Genomic DNA, 12,266 nt, shown 5'->3' on the forward strand with positions numbered 1-12,266 from the left:
GATTAGTCGGAAGGACCTTCGATTTCACTTCACTTACCCTCGTTGTCGATGGTGAAGATGCCGAGCCCGTCGCCGCCCTTGATCGAGTAGCTAACGAGCGAGTCGGGGCCGGGTGGGTCCGCGTCCTTCGCCACCACCTGCATCACGTGCGCCCCCGGTGGCCGGTTTTCGGCGATCGCGCCCTGCAGCACGTAGTCATCGAACTGCGGTGCGGCGCGGTTCTCGTTCACGTCGATCACCTCCACGATGACGGACGTTTCCGCCGACAGCGCCGGCGTTCCGCGGTCGATCGCCTTCACGACCAAACTGTGCACCTGGCGCTCCTCAAAGTCCAGCATCCGGGCCGTCCGGATCGTGCCGGAAAGCTTGTCGATCCGGAACGAACCTTCACCGTCGCCATTCTCACCGAAGCTGTACAGGATCTCACTGCTCGGCCCACTGTCCAGGTCGATGGCGGACACAACCGTCACGACCGTGCCCCTCGGGACATCCTCCCGGATGCGAACCGTCAAATCCTGTACGCTGAAGACCGGCGCATTGTCGTTTATGTCGTCGACCGTCACCCGAACCAGAGCGTCCGAGTAGAGGGCGGGCGTGTTGTGGTCACCGCCCCCGTCGGTGGCCCGTATTTTCAGCTCGTACACCTCCTGCCGTTCACGATCGAGCGGCGCCACCACCGTCAGCACGCCCGTTTCCGCGTCCACCCGAAAGTCCTTCGTGTCGGTTACCAAACTGTAAGTCACCTTGGCGTTCTGACCCAGGTCCGCGTCGGTCGCGTTCACCCGAAAGATAACCGTCCCGTTCAGCGCATTCTCGGTGACCCGGAAACTCGCCAAGGACTTCTCGAACCGCGGCGCGTTGTCGTTCTCGTCCAGCACCGTGATGGGCAAGATTTTGGAGATCGACTTCTGGGGCTTTCCCAGATCGTACACGGTGATGTTGAGCAGATACTCGTCCTGGCGCTCCCGGTCCAGGTAGCCGATGATCTTGAGCTCCCCATTGTCCGGATCGAGCCGGAACACGGAGTCGTCGTCGCCGCCCGAGATACCGAACACCAGCTTGCCGTTGTAGCCGAGGTCCCGGTCGCGCGCCCGGATCCACGTAATGGTCGTCCCGAGTGGGACCGATTCGTTAATCTTCACCTCCAGTGGCAAATCGACGAACTCGGGTGCATGGACATTCTCGCCGTACCGGCTCGGCATCATCGCAAAGTCGTCGGTGGTGGCCGCACTTTCACCCCGCCCCGGCATATTGTTCCGCTCGGCCGCCGCCATTATCTCGGTCAGTCGCTGGGCTACGCCCGTCTCGCGACACTCGAACGTCGCCCCGTCTTCGGCCTTTAGGTTGGCGCCAAGGTTGCGCTTGTTGCGCACCAGGTTGATCTGGAGCCGGGCCGTGTCGGCAAAGTGTGTCCCGTCGGTCGCCGTCACGTTCAGTTCGCGCTGCTCCATCCCGACGTCGTTCAGGTCGCACCCGACCGAGACGACGCCGGTGACGGGATCGAGATTGAAGCACCCATCCTCGTACCCGGACAACAACCGGTACGTTACGACGCTGCCGTAGTCGAAGTCGAGCGCCGACAGGGTGAAGATCTCCGTCCCGATCGGCGTGTAGCGCGGGATCCGCCCCAGACAGTCGATCCGTTCGAACTGGGGCCGATTGTCGTTGACGTCGCGCAGCCGAATCACGAGCTGCATCTCGGTCTGACGCCGGTACGGTAGACCCCAGTCGGAGGCACGCACCCGCAGCACGTACTCCCGGCGCATGCTCTCGTAGTCCAGCAGCTTCGAGGTGCGCACCGAACCGGAAAAGTGATCGATATCGAACGGGACATCGTTCAGGTTGGCGATGCTGTACGAGATGTACGCGTTCTCGCCCAGATCCTTGTCGCGGGCCGTCACCTTCGTCACGATCGTCCCGGCCGGTTCGTTCTCGTCCACGGCGATCGTTAGGTTTGGCGTCTCGAACACCGGATCGTTGTCGTTCGTGTCCTGCACGTTGATCTTCACCTTCGCCGACGACTGCTTGCGCGTGCCCGGGTTGCCCTGGTCGATCGCCGACACCGTCAGCGTGTAGAACGCCTTCTGCTCCGCGTCGAGCGGGACCGCCGTGTAGAGCATACCCGTTTCCGGGTTCACCCGGAACTCGCCACCCTCGTTGCCGCCGACGATCTCCAGAAATACCTTCGCGTTCTTGCCCTCGTCCCGGTCCGTCACCTTCAGCCGGATGACGGGTGTGTTCGGGGGCGATGTTTCCGGGACGGACACCTCGTAGATCTCGCGGTTAAAGACGGGCGCATTATCGTTGATGTCGGCCAGCCGGACCGGCGCAACGAGGTAGCTCTGCTTCGCCGGAACACCCCGGTCGACGGCGCGCAGCGTGAGATTGTAGCCGGCCGGTGTCGTTTCCCGGTCCAGCAGCCGGTGCACCTCGATCACGAACTCGCCCGGCCGGCCCGTCGCCTTGATGCGGAAGTGCCCGTCCGGATCGCCGTCCACGATGTCCAGGCTCTTGATCTGACCGTGTACGCCCTTGTCCTTGTCCGTCACGCGCACGATACCGAAGAGGTTGCTGTTCGAGTTCTCCAGGATGTCCGACAGCGCTTGGATGTAAATATCCGGGGCGAACAGATTGACCTGCAAGGGGGGGCGAGAGAAAGAGACGGAGTGTGAGTTACGCACGTTATTAATATCGTGGGTGACAGTGGCAGCGGCAGCGCAGAGAAATGGGCGACTAAATCGCGCGCGCGGGGGAACCTTGCTTGTGCCGTCGGTTGGCAGGATGTCAAATCCATTAACCGGTCGACGGCTTCCGCCGAAGCTCCGCCGGGTGTTCGTTTACAAACAACTATTTTTATGACCCATCCCGGAAGCCACGCGGTTCGAGATTATAGCTTGAGACGCATCGAATTAAAATTTCATGAACCATACGCGCAAAACGGGGCCCGCTGATGATGCCGTACTTAAAATAAATTAAATTTTATGCCCAAGCGGGACATAAAAGGGACGAGTGATGAGTTAAAAACATTCTCTTCCCGTTTAGGAATTTAGGTAATGCTAACATTATTTTAAAGACTTCCAGTTTAAGGGTTTTAATAAAGAAATTAAGAAAATGAGGGAGGAATGGAACGAAAGAGCGCTTCGCTCTTCATAAACAATCTTGGATAATGATTTATGGAAATGAAAAAGTAGAGTCTTAAAAATTGAATAAAAGTCGCCCACCCGAAAGGGACACCCGCACTCGCGTGCACATAAAAAGGCAACTAAACGGGGACCTTATTCAATTTTACATGCACTTTCTCTCGGCACACCAAAACGGTTCCGAGCATCTTCCGACCGGTTCGTCGTTAGAATTCCCATACGTTCCCATCAGGAAAAAAGCCCCCAAAAACCCAACGCTCAAACACACCAAGCCGTTATGGAGCCGTTGTACCATTTTCGTCCCATTTCACCGCGGCGAGCCCGTGGGGACCGCCACCACATCAAAACCCTGATGCTGATCGGGATCGGGGCCGACTGTGAAATTCTGCGACCCGAAACCCGGGAAAAAGGCCAACACGAACCCGGCGGGGGGGGCGAGTTGGGTGAAAAAGTTCAACCGCCAAAAAGGAAACAAAAAACCGTTGTCATCCTTCTTCAATGCTCAAGCGTCGATGCGCGGGCGCCACTGTACACTGTGTGTGTGTGTGTTCGAAGGATGTAAAATTCATAAAATCTCCGACGATCGAATCCGGCTCCGAGAGCAGGAACCCCGGCAGGAACCCCACCCCGGGAGCATGGGATGCGCCGTGGGTCCGTGGGTTTTTGGTGGTCGGGTTCCGAACCCGCAGCGCTCCCGGCAGTTCCGCGATGGAAGCGACCGTCCGTCCGTCCGCTTTTTCCGGCTGAAGTTACAGCCGGCGGAGACCCGGGGCGAAATTTGGAAAAGAACACCGAACAATGCCGTTGTCACACGCGGCACACCCGGGTGTGTCCGGGGAATCCGCAGGAACCCCGGTTTGACCGGAACCGCTCGACCGGTGCGCGGTGATGTATATGCAGGGCCAGAGCAAACACTGCAGATATGATCGGTGTGTGTGTGTGTGTGTGAAAAACGGCCGCCTTCGGTTTCGTTTTTCTTTTCTTTATTTTCCCGGGTTCACCGGAAAGCTGTGGGACAGTTCGTCGATTAGTGCCGAAAAGCGCTGAGAGAGAAGAAAATGTGGCCAACCGCCGCCGCCCCCACCCTCCCTGAGCAGCAATGAGTTTCGGAAAATTCAATTTTCTTGTCCTTTTACACTTTTCTTCTTTGCAGCCCCGCCAGAGTCTTTTCGGGGAACCTTTGGGAGCCTTACAGTGCGTAATAAAAAAAAACCGGGGAATGATATCCTTTCGAGAAATTTGTTTGCCACAATGCTCCGAAATTACCGAGGAAAAATAGCAAAGCAGACCGAAAATTGTCCCCGCAAATGGCACCCAACAATTATGCTGAGCGCAAAATAATTATTTGCAATTATGAAAGCACCGCGCGAGCACACGTAGCGCTGTGTCCTCACTGTGTCCCGCCAGCAATGACCCGCAGGACAGCCGCTGCAACATTACATGCTCGGCATAGCCGCTCCTGAGCCGAGGGCCGAGTTATTTGCTGCGTCGAAAAGGTCCGCACCGGACCGGATCCATCGTGTGACGGGAAATTAAAGGTCGCGCGCCCTTATGCTGCCCGCACCGATGATCCGCAGAGAAAGAGAGAGAGAGAAAGGCAGCGATCCGAGGGACATTAATATTGAAATTCCTTTCATCTGCCGGTCTGCCGGCAGATGAGAAATTGGCATGACCCATTTCACATATTAAAAAAAAGAAATCCCTTCACTGGCCGTCGCAGCCGCCGCCGGGCAAGATAAATAAGTGCAAGTTATGCTGCTCGCGAGCATAACCGTGCGGCCGCCTGCCGCCCGGGAGATGATAAACACACACACAACGCAACGGCTTGGGTTGTGGTAAAAATAAAGCACAAGATGCGGGACATTTTTGTCGGGACAGCAACCGAAAGCGGATCACATTCTCGGTTTAATCAACGATCGTTTCGTACATTGTTGTAATTTTGTTTACTTCTTTGGGTCTAAACATTCACGTGCCACGCTTCGCGAGTCGGTCGACAAAGTGGCGAAGTTATTGCAGCAAAATAAACACAAACACGTGAAGGAGCAGTCAACAAAATCACGCGTTCGGACTGTTCTGGTAACCCAATCCGTTGAATGTAATTTAATCCGCATTTATGGAACAACCCGGGTAGCGTCAACAACAACTCCAAACTCCAATACAATTCTTGAATTGATGGAGTATTGCTGCAACGCATTTAATTTGTGTCAAGCCAAATCAGAAATTCTGGAACTTTGACATTTGTGAACTGTCAAAGCTACTTTCTGCGCAATTCTATGTCAGGGTGATAGTGTCCTCCAAAATTAGTAGTCCATTTGCCCACTGCCAGCCACAGCAACAACCTGCCTTCTTCGCCTTCGACTCACCTGCAACACCTTGATCCGGACGCGCGCCTTGCTCGCCTGATTCCGGCTCGTCGTTGAGCCGACGCCGCGGTCGTTGGCGACGACGGTCAGCTCGTGCAGGGCGCGGTCGGCGAACCGGAGCGGCCGGGTCAGCGTGATGACGCCCGTCGTCGGGTGCACCGCGAACTGCTCCGTCTCGTCCAGGATGCTGTAGTAGATCTCGCCGTTCAGTCCCAGATCCGCGTCTTCGGCCACCACGTGCAGGATGCTCTTGTGAAGCGGCGTATCCTCCGTGATCGCGACCGAATACTCGGTCGGGTAGAACAGCGGGCTCAGATCGTTCGCGTCCAGCACCCGCACGTCGATCATCGTCTCGGCCTCATGCTGCACCCGGCTCTTGCCTTCCCGCCGGGTCCCCGTGGCCTTCACCTCCAACCGGTAGTTGTCGCCCTTCTCCCGGTTCAGCACGCCGTTCCCGGTGCGCAGACGGATCGCGAGGAAGACAAAGTTCCCCACCAGGCGCTCCTCCGCCTTGAAGAACCGATCCTTGTCGCCCGACACGATCTTGTACTTCACCTCCAGGTCCGGCGTCACGTGGATGCCCATCCGGTCCTCGTTCGGTGGCTGCATCGCGTACGTCCGCATTTGGCTGTTCTCCGGCACCGACACGTTGTACACGCCGTGCGCAAACTGAAAGCTGTACCGCTCACCACCCGCCGTTCCATCCCCGCTCCCTCCTCCTGGTCCCACCGCCAGATGTCGTTTGGTCGAACGCTCGTGGCGCGGCGTCGACGACGGTACACCCGCCAGCCAGCTCGCATCGGAACTACTGCCGACCCGCTCCGACGTCGTTGGGATCTCCTCCACATCGTTGCTGCTACTCCCGCTTTCCGCGCTTCCGCCGGCCGCAGCCGGCCCTATGTAGGGAGTGGGGTCGCTGAGGGCGCCGGTCAGCACTTCCACCAGCGTCAGCAGGAGAAGTGCAGAAAACCGCGCTCGTCGCACTCCGCCCACACCCGGTACCATCTTTGGCGCACCGTTAACTCATCTTCGAACGTCAGCACAGCATCTACACGGGGGAGAGAGAGAGAGAGAGAGAGAGAAAGAGAATGTCAGTGAAAGCCGCACAGCAAATTCGATGGCAAATGGTAATTCCTATTAAAAGCTCCCCCTGATCAGCGAGATCGGAGTCGCGGTAGGACCGCTCTCGTTTCACCGCAGTCGGAGATGTAGCGGAAAGCGAAACTGCAGCCCTCTAATGGTATGTGGCCGACCGACACCACCACCGTCGAGAGATTGACAACCGTAGGCTCGTGCCATGGGGCTCGTGCTATGTCCATCCGGCGGGTCGGTCGAAGAGTTCATCAACGAAACCTCCAAACCAGAGATCCAGCATAGCCGTTCATGGGTTTCAGCAGGTCTCTTTGAGGTCCTTGAAGTACAAGATTCCAAGATTCTTCTTCCTAAATCAGCGTAAGTGGCGCTAGCCGAGTTCAGCATGTTTGTAGGCTTGATCAAGTTGGACTAACCGCATCCTCTTGTTCGGGTGACACAACTTTTAGCCCAACACAACCCAACACGCCTAAGCTCGACCGTCGCACGTGGCAGTCGCCGCAGAAGGTGGTGGATGAAATCTTATCGCCATCGTTCATGAACATCTTCCAGCTCCAGTGGGCCCAGTTCGGTAACATCGAGATGATACTCTATACTAGGCTGTTCAATAAGTTCGTTAGTCGATAAGAAAAACACATTTTTATAGTTTGAAATACACCTTATACACCATTTAGTATGGCCTTCCTGAACATCAGTACACTTGTTCCAAGGCAACTCTAATTTTTAAATTCCATCCCAGAAGTGAAAAAATGGAAGGGGCTCATAATACGCTTCCGAAGCTGTTATGACGTCATCATTTGATGAAAAATGCTTTCCACGCATGATTTTTTTAGGTCTGAAAACATGGAAGTTGGTCCAAATCTGGTAAATACGGTGAAAATTCCAAAAATTTGAACTTCAATTCATGGATTTTTGCCATTTTCAAAATGCTCTTGTGAAGGGGTGCATTGTTCAATTTTTAATGAATGCGGCACCCATATTTCACAGAGCTTTCTGAAACCCAATACTTCATTCAAAATATTGGTTATACTGCTCAATGAGATGGCTAGGCCTTATACTAAATCTCTTTAAGTGACTCGACAAATTTCCAATACGATATCCTGTATTTTTTTACGATTTTAGGTGTTGTGTCTATTTTTTTACGTTTTCGACATGGACCGTCTTGAAGGCTAGTACGACCTCGTTTCTCTACGAACTCAGAAACCCCTCTTCTTATTTTCTAATTTAAGGTGAAGAGTCCTTATATACTTTCAACATTCGTTCATAATTTTTTTTTACTGTTAAACCTTTCAAACCTTTTAAACCTTTTTCCATTGAAAAAAATACTGTGACATGTCGATACTAAATGGCTTGTAAACAAATTAAGTGACCGATTGAAATGAAACTTCACATACGTTCATATGAAGAATAGCAAAAAAAAAATTAGGCTCGTAGCAGCCCCCTCTGGTTTCGACCCGCAAAACTTAATACACAGCCTAGTATTTCACCATTCTTGCGCCAATGAGACGCGAAAGTGCGCCCCGTGGCAGCATCGGCAGATTAGAATATGAGTATCGCCCCAAACGGGAAGCGCGCACGTGGCGAAATCGTCGTCGGTTGGTTTTTATACTTCAAAACCTAGCGTGTGAGTGTTTCGCTGGCCGTTTATGATGCTCCTTTTGGCGGGTCTTACTTTGACGAGCACAGGAAGCAATAAAATTGTGCCGTTCGGTTTAGTAACTACGGCGCTTAATCATTGAGCAATTGCCCCACGACACTTGCTGAGCTCGTATAAAGATGAGTTATCGCTTTTCTGGAAACGTTTTCATTACACAGTAAACGCCGGAATGTAAACAGCAAAGTCTACGTTGGATTTGGGGGCTCCAAAATACAATCGTCTTAATTCAGCGCGCGCCGATTTGGCACACAGACATTCGTTTCGGGGGTCCCTAATGGTGACCGGGAACTGATTCATAATGAAAACTACTTCCCAGCTCCTCAGCAATGCTCCCCTCTGATGACTGGGGAAAAAACAAGGAAAATCCCTGTGCTCCAGGGATACGTCTTCTTTATCACTCCTCACTAAGAGTAATGAAATTTTATCATCGCATCTACTCGATGCCCGGGGTCCTGGGCAGGAAAACCGACGGCTCGCCAACGACTCTTCGTAGGAATTTGTCCCACGGCGTCTGGGACACTCTTCTTGTGCGAGAGCGCGCCGAATTGAATAAATGAATAAAAAGCGAGACTCGAATCCGAAACGAATGGCCACTCACGAGGTGGCCGTAACTCTAACGAGGCGCATCGCGACGCTGACACTTCTTTTCCGCCTCGGGTTCGGCCAATTGGTTTTCCCGGAAGTGGGCCCAGTTGTGATTCCAATGCACGCACTCCGTCGCGCAAGGATGCGCTTTCTTTGGAACAACTTAAGCATTGTGGACTTAATCCGTACGGCATAGTCGGCTCGTTCTCCTCAACTTGCCCACTCCTTCTCCCATTACGAAGGAACCGCTTTGGGCACCGTATCTCTAACAATCAATAATTCGAAGCAAGGCAAATCTACCCCCTATCGTGACACGATCTACCCCGGGCCGCCCGGATCAGTGGGGTGAGCATGAGTAATGTTGCTCTCCGGCTCCCGGGGAAAATAGCAAACAGCGGCGGCGTGCTCTGGATTTTGTAAACGTATTTATGCCTCGTCAGCAAAGCCCGAGCGAGATCCGGGGGTGCTTATCGCCAACTCTCGAAGTGTCTAGTGTCTCCTGGTCCTGCAGCAAGCCGAGCCGGGACAAGCGTCATAGTAGCAGACACACACAAGCGCACGGAACGCGGTCAGCGGTGGTCCAGTGAAAGTGTCCAGTTGGCACGATCTGACACAGTCATCGTCCCTTCTGCGATAGATAAGGAAAAGGTTCAGCACAGGAGAAGCAGCTTCCTCCCTCGAGGACACCACCCAGGCAACGTCGGGCTTTGGTCGATTTTATTATCACAAATATATTTCTTTATTATGTTATCCCCGTAATCGTGTGTTTCTTTCGCCTCGTGCACACTTCCGGGCTGGCGGAGGGGCAAAGACCGAGAGTTCCGAGTGGTTCACTGATTGAACCACTTTTACGCTGCCGTGCCACTGTCCCTTCGGAACGGATCGGATCTGTTGGCGAGTGAGAAAAATGGTGTGGCTTCCCCGGTCCCCGGTTTTGGGACGGACACCGAGCGATCCGAGTTTTCCCCGAGCGGCAGCAGCATGGATTGCAGCACAGGGGACCGACGGTGGCGGCGGCGGCGTGTTTGTGACAATTTTCAGAGGACACCCGGGACGCCACTAGCTGAAAGGGCGGGCGCAGCTGTCGGCCGTGAGCCTGACGCTCGCTGAACCTATATTCCCACGGCGGGCTTTCGATTGTATATTTTCATATTTTCTTGTTTAAAACCAGGATGGCCCGGGTCGGTCGGGCTCGGATCACGATCCGAAAGGTCCGGGGAAAATTGGGATCAAATGAAAATTTTCCTCACTCTGATTTGTGTCCCACTTGTGGGTCGTCCCGCGCTACACACGCCAGAATTGGCCCGTGTTCATCAATCTTGCAGGTTACGTCGCCAGGGATCGCAGAAAACACTGCCGAAAGTGAACGATACCGGCAATACAAGATAAACTTTCCGGAAGAACAGTTTGCACTTGCGTTGCACTCGTTTTGCTGAGCATCACGTTCGGTTGAAGGGTGTGCCGTCGGTCGGATAAAGGGAAAAACAATTGCAACAATCTCTGACCCCTAACACGACGCCATCGATCGGACGGCGATTATCGGTGGCGACTCCACACGGACAAACACCCGGCGGAGCTGAACGCCGGATGATGATAAATTGTCGCGCTCCGGAGCAGATTTTATGCTTCTTCGACAGACTCCGTCAACTTTTGCCACCCGCGTTTGCTTGTTTGCTACTTTCGTCCCGGTTGCGATTTTTTCCCGGTGTCTCAGCGCAACAACGTCGTATTCCGGACTCTGTTCCTGGGCAGCCAAACAACCCGGCGCGTGTGTGTGTGTGTGTGTTTGAACGCTCGGACAACCTTTGTCGATTGCAAACAACACACAGAAGTGCAAAGAATGTCGATTGCATGTTCTATCGCCACTCGGCGCCCACTTGAGCGCGGCACTTCCGGTACACTTCCGGTGGCACAGTTTAAGGACCCGTTTGAGACAGAGAGCCAAAGAGAGAGAGAGCAAAGGAAACACTTTCATCAAACAACGTCTCGAGGACATCGTAATCGGGCTATTGTAATGTGTCAGAAAGTTTCCGAGAGTCAGTTTAGCAACTTTTCCAACTTTGCGCCTTGTTTGCACTTTCGAACTTTTGCTCTTTCCGCGCCTCCGCCACAGTGGTGCACTTTCCATTTCGTTTTTGTTGTGCAACTTTCGATCAATGTATGAAAAGTGTGTGGGCCGATTTGGTGTTCGGTCAGATCAGCTTTTTGTTGCTGTTATTTTATGGGTTTTGTCACTGATCTTAACTCTCAAGTTTTCATAGGATCATGGAAAGGGTAGTATAACCAATGAATGAACCAATGAATCAATGAACCAATGAATCAAATAATGTAATTCAATAGTTAGACAAAGTCTGAATGCAAGGAAGATCAGGTCCTGCAGAGCGTTATTCGGAACATAAACATGATATTCGGGCATTTTCCCAAAATACAAACGTTCATTTCGTTTTTTCATTCAAGCATTCATTTTTCCCCCCCGACATTCTCATTTTGAAACAGTTTCTATATTACAACCAAAAGCAAACCACAACCGATAAGTGAATGAGCCAAGAAAGTGGCTCAATTTCGGCCCAACTCAATCAACTTCATCCTGCGCCAGAGCGCCGGCAAAAGATTGAGTCGCACATTGACACCCGCCAACAGCCACAACCCAATGGAAAGGCACAAGAACCGAGAGACCCCTACCCGAGAAATTACGTACTTCTCTGGCCAAAAAACCAAAACCACCCATCGATTGCTTGGGGCAGGCGATGGCGTAACATAAAGTGAGCTCCAGATTGGGCCATTCGTCTTGTAGTTTTCCCTGCCACCCTGCCTGTGCGGCCCCGGTCGCTTGGTCCAAACCAGTCATCACCGATGCTGCTGCCGCACCGATTATCGATGGATTGCTTTTTTGTCCAAAGGCGAATCTCTCTCCTTCGAAGACTTCATGAAGCCCGGAAATCGTTTCTTATTAGCTACCGGGGCTCCCGGGAAAAGCGGGCGGGCGCACTTGCAGGTTCCGGTGCCGGTGTGATTGACGACAACCGTGCCGGGCAGAAGGTGAAAAGATTGTTCCAGTGAAATTGGTTGACCATTTATCATCATCCGCACGCGGCCGGGCTGATCTCGTAACGGACAAGGAGCTGGTTCGGTGTCACCGGAAGGCGCAAATACACTTGCAACCGAAGAAGTGACCGCTATGTGCCAAGCATAACATGGCCCGGTCGGCAGGACACTCTCTTTCTCTCGCACACGGTGGCAGTCTATTTTCTCCCACGGGCGATAAGTTCGATCAATTTTAACGTCAGCCCGCTCGCAAATGGATGGTACTGGGAATTTTCCCCGATTGGAGGGTGTTTTCCCCGGTACGACAGAGAGAGAGAGACAGAGAGGGAAAATTTGAGGGTTTGCCGATGAACAGATGGTCCGTTCAAAGTTCCCAAAGGTCCT

At 53.3% G+C, this 12,266-nt stretch overlaps 1 protein-coding gene across 1 annotated transcript in view; it reads right to left on the reverse strand.

Moving 5' to 3' along the window:
• The window catches only part of LOC128277401 (fat-like cadherin-related tumor suppressor homolog), a 78,333-nt gene extending 71,825 nt beyond the window's left edge, over positions 1 to 6,508 (reverse strand). The window contains exons 1-2 of the mRNA XM_053015855.1: positions 5,504 to 6,508; positions 38 to 2,636 (exon numbers count right to left, since the gene is read on the reverse strand). Coding sequence (XP_052871815.1) covers positions 38 to 2,636; positions 5,504 to 6,508 — 3,604 coding nt within the window. The remainder of the gene's footprint in view (positions 1 to 37; positions 2,637 to 5,503) is intronic.
• Between the last annotated feature and the right edge of the window lie 5,758 nt (positions 6,509 to 12,266).

Source organism: Anopheles cruzii, chromosome 2, assembly GCF_943734635.1.
Source record: "Anopheles cruzii chromosome 2, idAnoCruzAS_RS32_06, whole genome shotgun sequence".
In the NCBI taxonomy this organism is placed as follows: domain Eukaryota; kingdom Metazoa; phylum Arthropoda; class Insecta; order Diptera; family Culicidae; genus Anopheles; species Anopheles cruzii.